This window comes from Manis javanica, chromosome 17 (assembly GCF_040802235.1).
Source record: "Manis javanica isolate MJ-LG chromosome 17, MJ_LKY, whole genome shotgun sequence".
Classification (NCBI taxonomy): domain Eukaryota; kingdom Metazoa; phylum Chordata; class Mammalia; order Pholidota; family Manidae; genus Manis; species Manis javanica.
This window is the reverse complement of record NC_133172.1, coordinates 34,043,694-34,065,157: the sequence shown is the minus strand read 5'-3', so window position 1 is coordinate 34,065,157 and position 21,464 is coordinate 34,043,694. Positions and strand designations below refer to the sequence as shown.

Here is a 21,464-nt window from a genome sequence, read left to right as displayed (position 1 = left end):
TCTAATATATTTGAGTTATTTGCTTCTTAATTAGATGTTATCCTCTATTATGAAAACTTATCATTGGATTGTTACAGAGATTACGTGTTTGTAAATGCGGCTGGAAGGTGAATTAACCACATTTGCATATTAGATTTCAAATCTTCTATGATAAAATCAACCCAGGTGAAAGTAAAACCATTGTGGAGCAAAAATAAATAAAATAGAATAATAATGTGTGATATTTAAAATAAAATATCACTTTGAAAGCTTATGTCTTACATTTGCAAAAGAAACAAAAATGCAACATTAGAGGTTGTGTAATTATGTACTTCTAAATGTGTAGCACAGAGATGAATGTTAGGTGTCAGAGGGAAGGTGGACTAACTCATGCTCTGAGAGGACATTGTAGAGGAGCTGGCCCTGGCTCCAGGCCTGAACGAATGAGTAAAAAAGGTTTTAATATGCAGAGGAAGTAGTGTATTCTTGGCTAAGAAAGTAAGAGCAAACTGTTCATTCCCTACCCTACCCCCCCAAAAAGAACCCCACATATCTATATGATGTATAGATGTGGTGACACAACAGTGATTTACACAGGACAATTTTCACCTTTCAATTCTCTTTCAATCTTGATTAAGTCAAGGTGAAAGTCCCAGTTTGGAACTAACAAGTCTTTGACACCTCTCTTTCATTCCTTTTTAAATACGAGAAAGCAGAACCCCAACCCAGAGCCTTAGGCAGGCCCCTGTATTTAGACTGACTATAACGGCGTCCTTTTCTTTTCTTGGTATATAGTTGGTATTCCATTGATCACAGGTGATCCGTTTTTAATTTATACTACTGATCTAAAGTTTCCTTTTTAATAAAGAACTCTTCAGATTTTAACAGTTCACACAAATGACTAATGTTCAGTAATAAGGGTTTCAGGCAATTTAAGAAAATGAGAGACCTCAAGTAGAAACATCCTTTCCTTGGTTTCCTGTAAAAACAATAAATATATAAGACAAAGAAGCTCTTTCATCAGGTGAAGAGAGAAGCAAGCCTCAGCTGAGTACTGCCCCCACCAAGACATCCACAAACCGTTAAGGCTTTGTTGAGGCAAGCCTTTGTAGAATTGTGTGTATGGGCAAACAGAAGGCCGTGTGCTCCTCTTGGGAGTGTGTCATGAAGCCCATGGCCTGCCCATTCAAAATGACCTTCCCTGATTGCAAAGTTGGTCCTTGGGTACTCTTCAACACATAGGTTGAGGTGTTAGGTTATACATTTGTATTTGTATCATTTATATTTAAATCAAACTGCCCACAGTTCATTTAGATGGTTGCCCATGAAGTAGGATCAGCCATATTTATTGGAATGAATAACCCCAGTAGGTAGATACCAAGCCTTTAAGCTTCCAGTGGCACCCATGTATGCTGTGCATGCAGTCCAGAGCCCCCTAGGATGGACTGTAAGCCCATCGTTTATGGCCGTTGCTGCTTCGCCAGCTACATGGCAGCCTAGCTTCTCTCAGTCCTGTAACACTGGCCTGCCTTTGCCATCTATGATGTGCCTCCTCATGCCCCTGGCCTTTGCATGTGTTCTTCTCTGCCTTGGGTGCTCTTCATGCTTTTCTGGCTTAATCAGCTTTTACTCTCTCTTCACCCCTCAGCTCATGCGTCATCTCCTCTGGGAAGCATCCCGACTCCCTCAGCTCCCAGCATCTGACCTCTCTGCTGCTGCAGCCCCACTGTGTTGCACTCTTCACCCTCCTACCCTGCTCCTGTCTGTACTGGTGTCCTTTCCATATTTTAAGTATGCCACACTCTCTCCGACCCCGGGCTTTGCACATGCCATTCTCTCTGCCTGGAACACGCTTTCTCTCCCCTGCTTTCCTGTTGGGCTCCTCATCATCATTTGGGCATCAGCTCAAACATCCTCTCACAATGGCTTTTCCTGCTGAGCCAGTCACATGTGGCCAGCATTCCCGCAATGACTTTAAAAAAATAACCTATTTGTTTTCTTCACACTGTGTATACAATTTGAATCTTGTTTATGCACATGGTTTCTAGTTTTCTGGACAGAACATAAGCTGTGGACACTCCCACCACACCCAAGAAGATGATTTCCATTATATTTGTCTAAGAAAGTAGTTCATGAACAGGAGGGATTTTGCACACACACACACCCCCCCCCCACACTCCCCAAGGACTTTTCCCAGTGTCTGGAGACGTTTGGGTTGTCACAACCTGGCTGGGGAGAGAAGGCTCCTGGCATCTTGTGGGTAGAAGCAGAGATGCTGCTAAGCATTCCACGATGCATAGGATGCTCCTCCTCCAGCAAAGAATTATACAGACCAAAATGTCAGTATTACCAAGGTTAGGAAACTCCTATGTAATATCATAAGAGGACAGAGTGAAACCAAGAAGAGAGAATGAGTTTTCCCCAAATGATGAACAGTTTAGGAAATGACACAAGTGAACCCTACATGTAAAATACAATTGTGTAAGTTGAAAACGCTACAAGCATTCAATTCTTACTGCCATAGTAAGTGGCTTATTAAGCCAGAATAATAATATATGGATATAATAGTGGCAGTCTCTTATAACCCACTAGTCACTTTGCCTTTCAGTGATCATTAGTAAATCTTACATGACTTAATTTTAAGAAGTGAGAGTTAATGATTTACAAAAATGCTTTAAATTTCTGAGGTCCGTATCCATGGTTATACATTTCTTTATATTGCTATTACTAGGAAAAATTGTGAGCTATTTTTGAGGGGTATATATGAATTACTCTTGCCTATACTTTGTCAGAGTAAATTTATTAGCTCATTCTAAATTATGTTTTACTAGAGTAATATTTTAAAATATCACATGGTAATTTTCTAGTTTTCAAGGATATGAGCTTTGGTATATTGGTTTGTCTGGCCTGGCACATAGTCAGGCGTTCAATCTAAACTGAGATGACATCTTTCTCTTTTTAAGTGGGGATCTTAAGATCAAAGGAAGTGTCTTTGAAAAGTTACTTTTTATGGAAAATGATTGGAGCTGTTAAGGATCGCCAAGCTCCCCAAGGCAGTTGTTAATAATTGGTGGCCCTAAAGGAATTTGAATTTCTAAAGAGACATTTTCACCATTAATCTTCTTATACTGTAATCCTCATGCATAGGAAGTTATCAGATAACCATGGACCATGGTAAATGCTAGCACATTTTGATGCACTGATTATGTGGTTCAGAGGTTACTTGAAAATATTTTAGAGGTCCTTGGTATACTGTCCTATGGAAGATAAAAAAGGTGGGGTCAGCATGTTTTTGGATCTGAAAATTATGTAGATGGTTGTAAGTTTTGGCAACGCCTCAGCCCCACCCTCAGTGTTCTTCAGGAGTGATTTTTAACTCCAGCCCCACTGCAGAAGAACCTTATTTTTTCCTTTTTTTTAGTGAAATGTTATGCGTAATCCTAGTTTATAACAAATAACAAATGAAAATAGAGTTTCTTTCGTTAAAGGGGGATGATGGCAGTGGAGCCCCACTCCTCTGGAGCACCATTCATCTCTCTCCATCAACACATGCCTTTGCCACTGTGGTAACATGGCTTCCTGCAGCACAGCTTTTCCATCAAGCAATCATTACTAGCTCTGTGGCCTGGTGAATCACTCTTATCTAAGAATGGGTATCATAGTATCTAGATCAGAAAGTTATTTACAGGACTGAGCTGGAGAATGCATGTTAAGCTTATTAGCACAAATCCTGGCTTGTAGTAAACATACGGTAAACGTTCCTTCTTAGTACAGTGAGTGTTGGCTCTCTGTCAACAGGAACTTGCAGACAACCAGGTCCATAATAAAGGCATAAATTATAGGTGGAATTCAGAAATTGCTGATGAAGCCAAGAATGCTTCCTTCTTGGCCTTCTGTCTGGCCATGAGACCCGTCTGAAGTGCTGTAGGGATTTTAAGTATATCTCTATGGTGCTGATTTTCATGGACATTGGAACAAAAGAAAACAAAGTAACTCCTCTGCTAATGAGAAAGCTGGGTAAATCAGTTCACCAGATTTCATGGCCATGCCAGTTAACTAACCTATTATTTTACTGGCATATTAGCTTAGTGTAAATGTAATTTAAATGGAAGTTTCTTGTAAATAGTTTAAAACATCTAGATTTAAACAAGTCTGAGAGGACTTTTAAAAAGCATTCTGAAGGATGTATATGGAGAATCAAATTAATAATAAAAATCCCTTAATTGCCAGTAGTTGGGGGGTGGAAGTGACATAAGCAATGGTGGCACTTCAAAAGAACATGGAAGAATGGACGAACAGCTCAAATTTTGAGGACAAATGGGTAAATGTGTGGTCAGATGCTACCCCCCCAAAAATTAGGACAAACTGATAGGGTGTTCCACTTCTATGACACAAGTCTGCAGAAGGACCTCTGCAAATAGAATGCAGTATTTTAGGAACAGTGGAAGAGAACATTGTCACCAAGGCAAGGAAGAGTGGGATTGTTATGATACATGACACCTTCCTCCAGGATTCCACAGCAAGTTAATAACTCAGAAATTAAGAAATTGCAAGTTTATATATTTAATATTAAACCCTAGCAATTAGCTACAAACTGTTTTAACTACTTGTATATCTTCTTTTCCATTGTTCTTGACCGAAGTGTTTTAGTTTTGTATTCGTTTTGTTTTGTGTTTTTGCAAATGGGAACTGTTAAGAGGCTCTCCTACTCACTGGTCCAATCCTACCCCTTATAATGTAACCGTTGTTGAGCTGAGATACACTTTTTGTTGTTGGTAACAAAAAGGGGCTGTACTGTTTAATTATTTTGTAACTTGCTTTTTAGTATGTCTTAGATCTCACTCTAGGTCAGTGGTCTCAACTGAAAACAATTTTGCCCCCCAGGAATCAATGTCTGGAGACATTTTTGATTGTCATGACTGGTGGGGTGAGGGCGGTTGCCATTGGCATCTACTAGGAAGAGGTCAGGGTGGCTGTAATCATACAATACGAAGAACAGCCTCCACAACAAATAATGATCTGGTCCAAAATGTCCGTAGAGCCAAGATTGAGAAACCCTGCTCTAGGTCAAGACACATAAATCTAATTTATTATTTTGAAAATCTTCATAACAGTTTTTGCATGGTAGATCATAATTTATTCAACTAGTTTCCTATTGATAGCTATGGCTTCTTATTTAGTGTCACTTATGTATTTAATATTAAGAAGCCAAATGCTCCAATTTCATAATTTTTTAAGTCATTTGTTTCTTTAAAGAGTCAAAATAAGCCTTATCAGAAAGACTCAAGAAGAACAGTTAAGAATTCACAGGCTTGTGTATAAAATTAGATTCTAGGTCACTATGAGTCAAGAGAATTTGGTTTCAATAAAATCACAGACTCATTCTAAATGACAGGTCTTAAAGTAAGTTGTTTGAAAAGCCTGTCTTCATTTTTGAGTCCTTGAAATTAAAAAACCAGCAACAACTCTAAAGTCTTTTATATGACGGCCAAAATCAAAGAAGCCTTCTTTTGAAGTAATAACTTTCAGAGAACCTAATTCTGATTATTCTTACCGCCTCCTTCTATATGTTTTTTAAAAACCCATTAGTATGTTAAATCATGGTAGGTTGAACAAAAGAAAACAAAGCAGGTTTAACATGAAGAAAGTGATATCCAATCCTAAAGACTTTGAATGACTTCCAGATGCCATTGACAATGAAACTCCGAATTGGAATGACCCTCTGGTTAACCACAGAGGGTTTTCCAGCAAGGGTGCCCTGAAGCAAACAGATGTTTGTTCCCTGGTTCTTCAGCCCATCCTCTCTACATGCCATGTGCACTCCTGGAACGATAAAATCAAGAATTGAGTCTCTTTCCCTTGCAGAACTGGGAAAAGGGTAATGGAACCAGAGTAGGTTTGTGAGAAGGATGGCAAACCAATTGTGAGCCTGAAAGGGTCAGACCTCTGCACCATGCCTGTCTTTTTCTCAGTTTCCTCAATAAGAAGCAAGAGTTGGCTGTTTATCTTTCCTTTGCCAGTAGTTTTTTTATTTTTAAAAGTCACCAGTGACAGTTCTGTAGCGAAATAGACTAGGCTGGTTAGTTTGGGCTTTGTGCTTTTGACCTTTCAACTTTTTGGCATGAGTCCTTACAGTTAATAAATTAATAGGGACCATCATCGTGGGATAGGTCAGACCTGTCAAAAGGGCAGTGGGTCAAAACCTTCTAAGTAACTGCTGACATCAGGAGTTCGTTGATATTTGGGAGAACTAAAAAGAGTTTCCCCTGTGCTATTGCCTTTGTAGGATCAGAGCCACGCGCAAGTTTCACAGTACCGTCAGGATCACTCCTTGATCATGCGGTCCATCGTCCACATGACCGATGCTGCTCGCTCCGCCATCATGCCTCCTGCCCAGCTCACTACTATCAACCAGTCTCAGCTCAGCGCCCAGTTGGGGTTGAATTTGGGAGGTGCCAGTATGCCCCACACGTCCCCTTCACCTCCAGCAAGCAAGTCAGCAACCCCCTCCCCTTCCAGCTCCATCAATGAAGAGGATGCTGATGATTCCAACAGAGTAAGTTATCTGCCTTAGTATGTAACCTCCCAGAGAATTTGGGATCATCCTATGTGCATGCTTTGAATTTCATTCCTGGTATTGGCTTCTTTTTCTTCATGGATTTGGAATAGCATTTAAATTTATGACAGTTACATTTTTTTCTTCACTCTATTTATTTTCTGTGTAAAGTGCATTCAACTGGATTGGGATGAAGGTGTAGGCATCAAACAAGTCATTTAACTTGTAGACCTGATTTTCCTAATCTGCGGAGGGGAAGGCTTGCACTAGATGTTGCAGGAACTGCTTTGGTTCTAAATTAATGTTCGTGTGGCTAAATTTCTTTCATTAGGTGGCTGAACTGCTACCACATCTGACAGCCTTGCACCTTGGATGATGGTTTATCACTTGATAAGTTTTAATCATTTAACATCTTTGCTTTTGTTATGGAAAATGTATGTTATTCAAATATACATAGTTTGTAATAAAAACTTAGTTGCAGGTATGACTTATCTGAATGCCTAGAAAAGATTTGTTTCATTAAAGTCACTTACTCTGCTACACAGTTACTCACTCCTTAGTCATTAATTGTATGTTGTACACCTACTCTGTGCTTGGCATTTTACTTGGTTCTGGCAATAGAAAGATTTATAAGAGAATTACTGCCTATATGATTCCCCACTGGGGATGAATAGCAATGTTTAAAACTATCTTCCAATGTGATTAGTGGTATAATTGATGTATCTGGTGTGCTGAGATTGGAATCGATTCTGCTTGAGAGAGTGATTTGAGGAAGAGTTTATTGAGAAGGTGATATTTGAATTAGGTCTAAGAGGATACATAAAAGTTTGTGAGGCAGAAGAGAGGTCGGCATTCTGGTAGAGGGAGCAGTGGAAGTACATGTCAATTTATAGGTATCGTGAATAGTGTGATATGGGGGAGGAAAGAAATAGGAGTCGAAGAAAGAAATGGCTGATTGTGGTAGCCTTTCTCCTGTTGGTAGTTGAGAGCTGATTAATTATTTGCATAGAGGAATGGCAAAGGCAACTTTATTCTTCAGACACAAAACATCAGCTCTGTATAGAATGCATTACAAAGGGAGGGACCAGAGAAAAAGAAGCCAATTAGAAGACCCTTTTGTGATGAAGTTTCATTTCAGCAAAGAAAGGAATGGACAGGAGGTACCAGGCTAGTGAGACACTTAGGAGGGAGAGTGATTATGGCTTGGTGATCCATTGGGATTTGAAGGAGTAAAAGACAAATTGGATTGTAGTTTGAAAGTCAACATGAATGTCAATAGAGAAGATCAACCCCGAAAGAGAGGAGTGTTATTTTTTCTCTGATGGGGAAGATAAGGGTCGGGCATGTTCTGAGCTGAATTTGAGGTGCTTATATTTAAGTCTAGAACTCAGTTCATTGGAGATAGAAACATAGATTTGGGAACCACCAGCACATAGATGTGAAGACATGGATGTGATTAGGATCTCTCAGTGTGTAAGGAGCCAGTCAAAGCCAGAACCCTTGAGCATCATTAATTTGTAAGTAGCAAATGGAAGAAGTGGAGCCAGAGAAGACTGAGCGCGATGTGGAAGAGCAGAGGGAGATTCGAGTAGCGTTGCAGGGATTTCAAGAAGGAGGGTTTGGTCCATACCCTGGTTTGAGCACCCCATTGGGCCCAGAGTGGGTAAAAGCACTCAGCCTCTGCTCACACTCACAAGAAGTTCAATGATGTGGGAAATAATGATTAAAGAAACCCAAGGGATTTGAATAAGGCACAGCTAAAGTAGACTTGGCCAGGACACAGCTCAAATGGATTCCTTCCCTAGCATTCACATTGCCACTGACCTCAGTCCCTACCTCTGTACCAAACTGAAATCATCATGTCTAAAGAGAACCTTTTCTGTGACTTCTGGCTTATTCCATTTTAAATGTGGATCTAGGTTTTGTGTAAAGACTATCTTTTAAGCAACTTAGCTGAGAAAGGAAGAGTGAAATTGTCATTGATGATGTCTTTTTTGAGTGAAGCTATGTCTCCACCTTTCCCAACCCTCTGGAGTCAACACACAGAAGTTTCTTTAGAACCTGAGCTTTTATTCAAACTGTGAGAACCTTCATTTCATGTTTATTGAAGGTTCTTTTATAAAATAATCATAACTTCCTAGTTGTTGAAGGTAATCAGAGCAAGTTATGGTTATCTAAGAAAGACATCAAAGCTTGTCAACATTTGACTATTTTACAGAGAATGAAATTGAATTCTTATTTGGAAGAAGCTACACTGAAAATATCTTTTATCTCACCATTGGTCAGGGCATAGCTGGCACAAAGAGTGCCACATTTTCTTCCAAAGAGTATAGTTGTTTGACTCAATTAGAAAAACCTGTGTATATGTGTTTTTTTCTTGTCGCTGAAGTAGTATTTTTCTGTTAAGGAAAATTTGGCTTCAGTTGAAGTTCTAACTGAAAGACATCTGACTCCCTCGCAACTTAAGAATCATGAACTAGAATTAAGTAGGCCTCACTTATTCTGGGAATTCAAGAAAAAGATGATGGGACCTAATAAATTATTGAATTAATTGTGTGAGTTATGAAAGATGGCATCTTGGAGGAGATGCATTTGAGATGCATCTGAAGTATGCAAACTATTTGTATAAAGTAGATGTTGCTACTCAAGTAATGCACACAATAGGCCCGCCTAAGACTGATGCTTTCCTAACACCTCAGGGGGTATTAAGCTCTCAAAGACAAGTTTCTTCTCAGTTTCCTCCCTGAGAATTTTCGTAATTGAATTAAGTTCCAAATGACTCTCATTCAGAAAGTAATGATACTCTTGGAAAATTTGAATTAGGATTCCAGACTCAAGGCCATTAAAAGCCAATCTGTTAGTAACTTGAATCTCTCTCTGTTGATCTTGCCCAAGGCTGGCTTTTAAAACAGATTTTGTCAAACAGTTCAGCATTTTTGATTGAGTTAACAGCAAAATATCTTCAATATAGTCATATTATTATCTAGAGGGATAAAACAAGGTTGATAAATCCTTTCCCCTGCTCCTGATAAGTATGTGATCATTGAAATTAGATGATGGTAATAGTTGAATCTGGGGCTCAATGGTATATAAATTTGAGGAGGTGTGCCCATATCATTTCTGTGGTTTTAATTCACAGGTATTGTGAATACCTGTGAACATCACTAGAACAGTATTCTTCTAGGCAGAGTTATTTGTCATATATATCTTCTTCTTAGTTTTCTTTCTAGCCTTATTGATTTTAAGTATCAGCTATTGTGCATTTATAATTTCATGAAGAGTATCAATTTCCATTTTATGTCCAATTTTAAAGGAGTTTTGCCATTTTACATTTTTTGTTATCCTACTCTTTAGAAAGTTATGATTATTTTATAAAAACTTCCCCTTATTGTGCAAGCTTAGGGACTGTAGCTAATTTCCATTTGAGTTTCTGGTGACCCATTAGCAAAATACAATTGTGATAAAATTAAAACACCAAGCCTCAAAAATATAAATTCATGCGGCATGAATTGCTACATGAGTCATACATGTGGTATGTGACTGTGGCAGGAGACCTCATTTAAAATATATCTGGATGTGGTCAACATCCTGAATATTATTTAGGTTTACTCCTAAAACTTCAGAAAATGTAAAATATTTTGTTTATGTGTACATGTGTACACAGCAGGTATATATATATATATATATAGCATCGCCTGGTTCAGAATGTTCTGTTTTTCATTACTCATAATTGCTATTTAGAGCATATGTTGTGAATGTATTGAAGATACTTCTGGGTCTCATTAATCAATGTTCTAAATGCTAATCTCTGCTGTCCAGTTAACTCTAAGCAAATTTACCCCTCCCCTGCTTTTGGTGGTGATTCATCTGTTGATGATGCTTAACAAAACCTTAACAGAACAACTGTGGACCTGAGTCAGTCTTGCTGCATTCTTTGCAAGTGCATTCTAGGCAATGAAGTTTCTTTCTGCTTTACAGGCCATTGGAGAGAAAAGAGCCGCTCCAGATTCTGGCAAGAAGCCCAAGACTCCAAAGAAAAAGAAAAAGAAAGATCCAAATGAGCCACAGAAGCCAGTGTCAGCATATGCCCTGTTTTTCAGAGACACACAGGCTGCAATTAAAGGTCAAAATCCCAATGCAACCTTTGGAGAGGTCTCCAAAATTGTAGCGTCGATGTGGGACAGTCTTGGAGAAGAACAAAAGCAGGTGAGGCATAGGTCCATCATGGCTATATATTAAAAAGTTACCAGAGTATTCCATACACCTTATCGAAGTGAATACATTCACTCAATATGATTGCTTCTTATGAAAGCCTTTCTAAACTATGGAATTAAAAAACACCTATATAAAAATTCGGGAGGTACCGGATTAGTGAGACATTAGTAAGAGTCTCCAGTTGTACGGATTTCTCAGCGCCCTTAAGGGTATATGTTCAGAACCCATTTCCAGGAGAGTTGGAGGGAATCCAGGCAGCATCCTGCAAGCATAAACTTTTGATTATAATCTTTTCATTTTAAATAATATGGAATTCTTTCCCCTTTGTTCAAAAAGGGCTTGACAGAGGGATTATTCCATCCTGCTTGCCTTTTCTTTGATCATCTTTCTGAACCCTTGTTGCTATTCTGGTGGGTTCCCAAACTTTGAAGCTGCCTCTGCGTGTCTATTATTGTCACCGGGCATTTGAAATTTTATTCCAAGTTCATTTGAAAGCTCGGCCATATATGAGAGGTATAGAGAAATTAACCATGCTAATGGGAGCTACTTCCCTACAGCCCACTCTCCTTGTTTCCCTTGCAGCTCTCCACATATAAATGGAGAGAATGGCTTCCTTGCAGGCCAATCATGCCCCCTCTACCCCTTGCTCTTGGCATGAAACTCCAATGACCGTTAGCAGGAGTTAACTTTACATATCCCCAGAGGAATAGATCCCTATTAGTAATAAAATAAGATAATGGTTTCAGGAATGAACATCAGAAACCCATGATTTTTTTCTTTTTTATTACAAATATTGAGCTCATGCCTCCCTGCTAACCATCATGGGACCCTACAACTGTACAATTTGCCTGTTTGTTTGTAGTGAGCTTCTTGTTGTATGTTCCTTATGTATGTCATTGTATGAGCTTATCATTGTTGACTGGGTTTCTGTCCCAGAAATATAATCCTCAGGGACTGGCAAACTGCTGCATCTTTTAAATTCTGGGGAAAAAGACAGTTGGGATTTGGTTTAACACTCAGCCATCAGACTAGTGTTAAGACAAGGAAGCTTAACTCATGCTTAATATATTGGAATTTTTTTTGTTTCATTTAACTCATTGGCCCCACTAATGGAAATCTCCCATATTTCACTACTTCGGACTTCTTTTTTTTTTCTCCAAAAGAAAAACCAAGGTTGAAAGGCCTCCATCTTTTCTCTTCTGGCTTCATACATTCTGCCTGTTGTTGGTCTTCTAATCCTCTGATTTGGTACAGTTTAAGAAATGTGTGTCAGGGAAAGAAGACATTGTTGGAGAAACTCATTACTTTCTAGAATTTAAACCATTTGCAATACATTTTACCCTTCTTGCTACCTTATTTACTGCCTTAGCATGAAGCCCTTGGTCACTGCTCTCAAGAAATCTAGGCTGCAACCTGACATCTCTTATTTATAATAATAAACATCAAAATTGTGCTCCAGTGAGGGTGGCAGTGTTTTGTTTTAATGTTTCCGTGAGTGTGTGTGTGTGTGTGTGTGTGTGTGTGTGTGTGTGTGTTTACATTTAAAAACCAAAGCCGTGGAGACCAATGTTGTGTGTGAATTAGGTTCTGACCTAATTTGTGCAGCAGTTATTTTCTGGCTGAGAAATTTGTATGCTAAAGGTGGTGCTAATTGTGGTCTTTTAATAGGTGTATAAAAGGAAAACGGAAGCTGCCAAAAAGGAGTACCTGAAGGCCCTGGCTGCCTACAGGGCCAGCCTCGTTTCTAAGGTAAACCCGAGCGGGGAGGCCAGGCTCTGAAAGAGCTGCACTGTTGAAAAGAATCCTGGAGCATTGATCGCAGAAATGCAACTCCCTTTAGAGTTGACAAGAAAAGCACCTTGAACAACTAATAAACTTATTTGTTTCCATTAGAGATTGCTGCAGTGATGGTGTGAAAAAGATGAGTTAATTTAAGCTGCTGAATCTAAATTGTTTCCAAAGATTCTATGATCTCTGTATATGTGAAACTATTTAGACAAATTTGAAATAGGCTCTTACTGTGTATTTTCATCAGGGATTGAGATCCATGTTAATGTTCTCTACTTGAACGGGGAAGTGTGCTTGTCAGGTCTTTTGGACATCATATCATAAGTTCTCCAATGCTTACATTACTGTGATAGGGGATGACCCATTTTTGACCAAACTGTTCCACATCATATAAATAAGTAAACTTCATGATTTTTTAAAACAAAATTATGCTCCAAAAAGAGACATGTATATATGTATTAGACATAGAGTATATAATGGACCCTGCCGTGTTATAAGATGGGTCAGAATCCCAAAGCCAGTGTCACTCTAGCTTATTATTACCTTGATCCAAAAGGGGCATGAACTATTACATTCTATTATTTTAACATTCAATTCACTTTGTCCTTAGCCTTAGTCAGGCTTTGGGGAAGATAATTTGAACTAGTGTTTTTGCTCTTGATGTTTTTCCTCGGGCAAGCAGATTCCATCTCCTTGTCATCCTTAGTGCCTCGAGAACCACACAGAGCCTCAGGGCATGGAAGGTGTTGCAGGCAAAGCTGTTTTACAAGGGTTTGTCCCTTTTTTGTCTTCTTCACCTGAGTTGTTCCTTCTTTAAAATAAAGTCAATTTTTGGCAGCTGCTCAGAATCAGATCAAGGGGTTCCTCCTGCCTTTGTTGACAGCTCTTAGGATGTTTCTCACTTCATGAGAAAGAGAAAACATTCATCAGGTCAATAGCAAGACCTTTCTTTGAGACTTTGGAAAACACGCTTAAGAAGATATACCGATTGGATTCTGGTCTCAGACTTGCACCCTGGCAGAAAACTACTGTATGTGTGCACTACAGATGTTAAGAATCGAGATAAAGTTGATGGCTAATTAGAGTGAAGTGCATAGAGTAACAATATGCATGTACTTCTTAAGTGGATCATTTATTCATTCATTTACCCAGAAGCAGGTATAGGTGATCTTTGTGCATTAGGGCATGAATAATTGACCACACATGGATTTAAGCCAAGAGCCAGCAACTTGAGTGGCATTCAAGGAACTAGCAGCCACGATTGGGCTCTTCAAGTCTATGATAGACTAGAAGGGATTTCTTAAAAGTTACTAGAATCAGAATTCAGAAGTATTTCTGAATGGAATTCAAAATGTAAATTTTGGAATGTGAAATTTAAAAAGAATTAATCTAAAATATTGTTTGGGATGAGGTTTTTTTTTTTTTCTTGTTTGTTTGTTTTTTCACGAAGCGCAATTTGAGAACATCCTAAGTTTATATTCAGAGAGTTGGCAGGCAACTAAAATAGTCCCTGAGGTAAAAGTGTAGAATGATTTCAACCTGAGCCAAAAGTGTGAAGTATCTGCTAATATGGTGATCTCACAGGAATGGTACAATGTAATGAGTAGACCATATCTGAAGAAGGGATCTGTTTTGGACCCCAATGTAAAGAGGAATGGTGGCCAACAGAAGGTTCTCTAGAGGGCTGCCTTCATGATGGTGAAGACTGAAAATCAAATCATATTGAGATTATCAAAAGAATCAGACAGTTGAGGGTTTGGGGGCGTATGATCTTTGTCCTCAAATATAAGGACCATCATGTTAAGGAAGTGTAGGTTTGATCCCTGTGCCCGAGATAGAAGAACTCACCCAAGGAGTAAGGTTACCAGGAGCAAGATTTCAGCCTCAAATAATAAATGGAGTTGCATCATATGTGCATTTACCATATGAGTCTACATGCAGAGCCTGGGGCTCCTTCTCCTAAGATGTGACTCTGCCATCACTTTTCATCTTCACAGCAACCAACAAAATCAATAGAAACTTAATATTAAACAATAAAGGAGTAAACCTGGCAGGCAAGCTGGAACTCTTGACAATCATCCTCCCATTTCCATTCACCACCAGGGTAGTATCTTAAAGGTGCAATGGTGTGATTGCCCAGGTGTCTAACTATAGACTTTCCTTATCGTTTCTTCCTTAAGACTAGCTTGGTGATTTTTAAATATTAGAAAATGCAAGAATTATGTTCATGTTTATATCTATAAAACTGTGTGTTCTACTCTATGGGTGATTTAATGGTTTTTAAAAGGTAACTAGAAGTATTTGCAGGCTTCTTTTCACCCTAAGACTTTAGAATGTGACGCTCCCATAGCATGCAGCCCCGCTGAGCTCTTGTACAAAACCAGAGAGCTGTCTGCTGATGGATGGCACTTCACAAGGATGACATGTGTTTAAACAGGAGCCATTAACAATGGTTTTTCCTATATTAACTCTCCATATAAAGCCACTTCTCAGATTCCTTCTGATTCCTCCTTCTCTGGAAACATTCAAAATCATTAGAGAGTATGGCTGTCAGCTTGATGCTGCCAAGGTCCCCTCATAGCACCCCTCCCAACAACCCCTAATTTTTTAAAAAGAGGAAACAAATAGCCTTTAAGGGGATTCATTCCAGTCATTGTTGCATTAGCAAGAGAACTTATTTTTGTGGAGATAAGACTGTGTTTTCAGCACAAAATATAATAGGTGGTCTCTCTCCATGCTGAACCCCAGATCAGTGGTTTATCTTACACAAGGTTTTTTAGTCACATGATTGTTGACTGTTGGCCCCTTATCTATGACTCCTGTGATAAATTGGAAATCTTTGAAAATATTTGGTGAACTAAAACATTTCTGAAGTTGTAAAGTACTTCAATTTAGTATTTCTAAGGAATTCAGTTACATTTTTCTTATATTCAAGTGAGCACTGTTATATGTAATCATGTGACTAGAGGGCTTTGACCTTTTCCAGTAGGAGTAGTTTTTTGATTATAGTAGTTATTAATTAATAAAAATAACTAACATTTACTAAGTGCTTCTCATGGGCCAGGTACTATTCTAAATGCTTAACACATATGTGTTCATTTAATACTCACAACCTCTACACAAAAATCCCATTTTACATATAAGGAAACTGAGGAATACCTAGGTTAATTAAGTGGCCCAAAGTCACAGAGTTGTTAAGTCGTAGAGCTAGACTTGAATTCAAGCAGTCTATATTCTTTCAATATATTCTTGGTGGGAGGTTAGTTCAGACTTAACTGCTGAGGAAATTGTTGTTCTTACATATGTGTATCAGTTACCTTTGGCTACAGCACTACTGTAGTGCTGTAGCCACAACACCCAGTGTCTTTTATCCCAGAGTACGCCAGTTAACTGGCTAGTTTCTTCAGATGGTTGCCTGGCCTAGCAGCATCAGCTTGTCTTGCTCATATGTCTGCAGGCAGTGTGGACCTTCAGAGGTTGGCTCATTTATGGCCATTGACTGGCTAGCAGCGACCTGGCTGTGGTGTGCGGTAGGTTTCTGGAGAGCATGGAAGCATACAAAGCCTCTGGAGACCTCACTGTCCTCACATTCTTCTGAGCAGAGCAAAGGCACAAGGCCTGCTCAGATTTCAGGGATGGAGAGTTTGACTCCACCTCCAGGAGGAACTAAAAGGCCATATGACCCCATGTACAGGGAGGAGTGAATAATGGTGGTCATTTTTGTAATCACTTTGCAATGCTTGAGAACACTGCAGGGTTTTCAGTACTCATGTATTTTGATGTGTTGAAATTTTCTGCCCTCCACCGCACCCCCCCCCCCCCCACAGGCTGCCGCTGAATCTGCAGAAGCACAGACCATCCGCTCTGTGCAGCAGACCCTGGCATCCACCAACCTGACGTCTTCCCTCCTTCTAAGCCCTCCGCTGTCCCAACATGCAGCAGTGTCCGCCTCACCCCAGACCCTCCAGCAGCCGCTCCCCAGGTCCATCGCTCCCAAGCCCCTCACCATGAGACTCCCCATGAGCCAGATTGTCACATCAGTCACCATCGCAGCCAACATGCCATCGAACGCTGGGGCCCCTCTGCTCAGCTCCATGGGAACGGCCATGGTCGGCTCGGCACCCCCCACCCAGGTGAGCCCCTCGGTGCAAACCCAGCAGCAGCAGATGCAGTTGCAGCAGCAGCAACAGCAGCAGCAGCAGATGCAGCAGATGCAGCAGCAGCAGCTCCAGCAGCATCAGATGCATCAGCAGATTCAGCAGCAGATGCAGCAGCAGCATTTCCAGCACCACATGCAGCAACACCTGCAGCAGCAGCAGCTCCAGCAGCAAATCAACCAGCAGCAGCTGCAGCAGCAACTGCAGCAGCATCTACAGCTGCAGCAGCTGCAGCATCTGCAGCATCCCTCGCAGGCTTCCCCACGACAGTCCTCGCCCGCCACGCCCCAGCTCACATCCCCCATCCCCACCATTGCCAGCCCCCAGCCCGCGCCCCCGCAGCACCAGTCGCAAATACAGCCTCAGACTCAGACTCAAGTATTGTCGCAGGTCAGTATTTTCTGAAGACGCGGAGCCGACATTGGGTGCACCGCGTGGCGAGGCGGGAAGCCGGTGAGGCCAAGCCTGCAGGCGCTGGTGGCCACGCGGACGCGCGGACCCTGGGTCCTCTCAGTGCCTATCAGATAGGCAGTACCAAGCGCAGCGCGGCCGGGCACGCTCCTCCGGCCAACTCTAAACCGCCCTGTTTTTAAGCAAGAAAAGCTGTGCTCTTTTCTGTGATGCCTTTTTTATTTATTCAGGCTATACCTACAATATGTGAATCACACTGTTTAATAAATCCGGGGACATTCTGGTCACCATAAACTGGCCTCTCTGAGTCACAGAAAACGGCCTTATTTCTCCGGAAGTGAAGAAACCCACACTTCGAGGCTATTTGAACTTCCGAAGCCCTAAAACTAAAAAGCACAGTTGTAATTACCTGGAACACGAAGATCCAGTTTCATACAAACGTTTGTATGACGAAAATAGTCGATGGCATTTTTTTGTCATGAAAAAAAAATGTAAATCACAGACTTTTGCCAAAGCTCTTATTTTTTTCCTAAATCTCTCCAGAAAAAAAAAAAAAAAAGAACAAGTGATTAGATCCAATTCTTGACTCATTTCCACTTTTTTAACCCAGGACTTCTCAAATCAAACCACAGTATATGTCGTAACAATAACTGTGACCACTGTTAGCCCATTATATCCATTCCAATTAGAGGAAAGAATGTGAATACTATATTCTGTGTTTTGAGTGACAAGTTTCGAAAAATAAAAACACTGTATTTTTAAAAGGGAAATGCACTTAAATGAAAACGGTTATTACAAAAGTTAAGATTAAAAAAAAAGACACAAGAGTTTTTATTATGTTGTAAAACTGGTAGAATATTTAAAAGGCACCCCACCTCTGAATAATCAATGTAAATATTTTCTTTCAAAGTTGTAAGTTTTCATATCATGTGTTGTAAAGTTTTCATAAACGAGGCTTTAACGTAAACACTGGTGACACAAACCGTTCATTGCTACGTTGCTTATTGTGTTTTTATGCTGTTTTATACTTTTTTATGAGTTATGATAGCAGCTATTAAGTTGTTTGTATTTTGCTTAACTAAAACAAAAATGCTTTTATCTTGCTATAGAATAAACACATTTCAGTACAAACTGTGGACTGTATTTTGATGCAACAACCAGGAACTGTTCACTTTTCAAATAAAATGATATGTCGAATTTCACATTTGGTTTCTTGAATTACGTACATGATGGGGAAATATGCCACAGACCAACTTTTAATTGAGCCCAGGCATCATCTTCCGTTTTCAATTGGAAAAACAACGTTCATCGCTAAGAATTTGGATTGCTAAAGCCCCAAATCAGAGCCTCTTAAAAAATAAAACACCTTTGGAAATATTTTTGTAATTATCCTTTGTTAAGATGCAAGTGACAAGGTAACTATAGAGGAGAAAACAATTGTCTTCTATTTAGGGCTATAAGTAGCTGGCATTGTGTTGTTATTGCTATTAAAGTGGATGGTGAGTGCTAATTCGTAAGCCAAAATAATTATTTCAGTGCCCATTTCTTCCTCCCTTTCCTTGCTCTGTAGTGGCTCTTCTTTGCGAACAGTGTGACCACTATCCCCAGTTGTCTTGCATGATTAATTACAGCATCTGTCCTGTCAGAAGCTATAATGAAGAGGTCTTGATAAAAATTGCAAATTACCACTGGCAACAGTCTTAAACTGCTTATGATAAAATGAAAATTAAAAACAGCAAGTGTCAACCCTGAGTGGAATTCTAATCTGGAAAAAATGAGGGTGTGAGTAGTACCATCCACAGCTATTGTGTGCAAGACAGAAATAATGGAATATGGATTCCTCAAAGTTGTTGCTGTATTTCAAAGAATATTTACTGTATGTTGTGGGCTATGAATAATGAATTCAGTTTTCAATATTTCATAATCCTCTCCTACTCTGTATTATGTACAAATATTGAACAGCAAGAGATTCTAATTATAAATTTATAGATTTCTTGCTGCAGAAAAATTTATGTCTGAATTGAAGCTTTTCATAAGATGTATTAGTTGACAGGTATCAGTGTTCAAACATTCTTAGAATGATGCCTAATCACATCTACAAGGGGGCAATTGTATTCCACAAAGAAATGATCTGCTTGCATCAGACCCATCAGAAGCAGAGATGATGGAAAAAGATTTTCTGTGAATTGAAACTAACATTACATAACAATAAGAACCATTTTATATTCTGTTGTGAAACCTTTAGACAAATGCCTTCAAAGTTAATTGCTAAACTACATGTGACAGTAATTGTGTATTAGTTCTGTAATTGTCATTTTGAAAACCCATGAAGTATTATCGCTTGGAAAAAAATGTCACTAGTGATAAGACTTAATTGCAAGCGAATTCTGTTTTCTACTGTTTGCAGTTAGAAGCAGGTGCTGTAACATCTATTAAATGATTTTATAAATCTTGGGTTTTTATCACATTTGATTAAATGCCGATGAGACACTGACGGTCAATTTAAAAAAATAGTGTAATTACTGCAGTTTAAAATATTAATCATCAAGCAACACTATATATTTAAAAAGTCAAAAAGGCTTGAGTCATGAAAGGAATTCTCCAACCTTGATACCAAACTGTTTTTCTGAGGATTCCGGAAGGCATATTATGAATCAACTTGTATTTCAATTTATGCAGGGTTTCTATTCCTGATCCTCAGTAGGTACTTGCTGTACTTATTGTTACAGGGGAGAAATAAATCAGGGTAATGAAAAATAGGCATGAGGAAAGGAATGTGGTATCTGATTAGTGGGTTGTCTAAATGGTCGAAGTACCTTCCCTCTGAAGTGGCATACAGACATTAACGAGGCTGTCCGCACCCTCCGCCTGCATCATGCACACCTTTTCTCTCCCCTGCCATATGCAGCTTATTTTATTACTCTGGCAAAACATGTTTTCTCATTTTGCGTTAACCTGTGGCTGCCTTACGATGAACGAACATAAGGAGTTTTCATTTTTAGCTGACACAGGGTCATTAGTTCCCAACTCAAAGAACAAAAGCTGAAATGCCTTTGTGCAGCATACTTTCTGCAATCTATTACCACCTGATGGGGGTTTGAAGGCTTTATAGACAGATGGATTAATATCTCAAGTTTAAGTAGTTCTCTGCTGTGTCCATTCAGGGGACTTCAGATATCTGAATGGTTTCTTTCCCATTTCTCCCTTCGTGGAGCATTTTTTCAGCACTGGACTTTAAACTAACCTTTCCTCCCCCGCCCAGCCCCCTTTGTTTGGCTTTTGTTTTGCAACAGCTGTTATTATCGTTTTTGGTCAGCTGTGATTGCTGGAGGCAAAATAGGACCAGATGGTGTTTTGCTATGCATGAATGGCGAGTTAGTGGAGTTGGGATTGAATAGGCCAAGTTTGAATGGTGTCTATGCACCACCTGCCTGCTGGGCTGTGGCATACACGTCACAGTGGCATGATCCGCCTCAAACTTACTAGACTCGGATGGGAAAGTGGGGAACTGGGATGGATTTTCCCCATATTTATTGATCTTCCATGCACTAACAGAATAATGCAGTGTACAGGCACTTGGAGTTAATTGGATATGACACAGCATGGGCATGTAATCTATCACTCTAGTATTCTGTTTTACTGTAAAGGTTTCATTGCTCCCCCAACACACACACACATATACACACACACAGTGAGTAATAACAGAAATTAAGGGGCTAAGTAGACATAAGGTGTTTTTTGTTTGTTTGTTTAAGTCTTTCTAAAATAGTAGACTTAAGAGTTTAAGCTTGAGGTTTGGAGAAGAGGAGGACATTTCACAATACTTGTGTCCATTAATAGTGCAAAGTAAAAAAAAGTCATGATTCTGATATGTGTAGAGGGCCCTCATATTTATAGGTTATCCATCAGATGTTGCATTTTTGTAAGAAATGTGCCTTACCAGGAAAGCCACACAGATACACAACCAGATTAGAATTTCTTCAGAAAATATTCTTAACTATACAAAATGTTTCTTCTCATCACTTCAAATATAGTTAGCTTTGCTGACCATCTGAAGGATATTTATCTTAAAGATAAGTATGTTCCCTGAATTTTAAAGTTGGTGAATGGGCTTAACTCATGTTATTGTGATCCTACAGGTGTGAGGGTTGTGTGCCAGAGTGTTACCAAGGAGAAGCTTAACCATCCAGGAAACGAGGAGTTAGACAGGTAGACAGCTCTATTTGCCTAAGGCCCTAATTGCTTAAATTTACTTCTGCTGCATGCAAAACACTGTAATAGGTCCCCAAGGAGATGTAAAAATAAACAAGGCTTTCTGTTTACTTTCTATATGTTTGAAAATTTCCATAATCAAAGTT

General features: G+C 39.5%; 1 protein-coding gene across 2 annotated transcripts in view; it reads left to right on the top strand.

Moving 5' to 3' along the window:
* The window catches only part of TOX3 (TOX high mobility group box family member 3), a 99,600-nt gene extending 81,292 nt beyond the window's left edge, over positions 1-18,308 (top strand). For both annotated transcript variants that reach the window (XM_037001479.2, XM_037001478.2), the window contains exons 4-7: positions 6,266-6,535; positions 10,514-10,741; positions 12,419-12,499; positions 16,366-18,308. In XM_037001479.2, the coding sequence (XP_036857374.2) occupies positions 6,266-6,535; positions 10,514-10,741; positions 12,419-12,499; positions 16,366-17,100 (1,314 nt within the window). In that variant the 3' untranslated portion in view covers positions 17,101-18,308. The remainder of the gene's footprint in view (positions 1-6,265; positions 6,536-10,513; positions 10,742-12,418; positions 12,500-16,365) is intronic.
* The last annotated feature ends 3,156 nt before the right edge of the window (positions 18,309-21,464 follow it).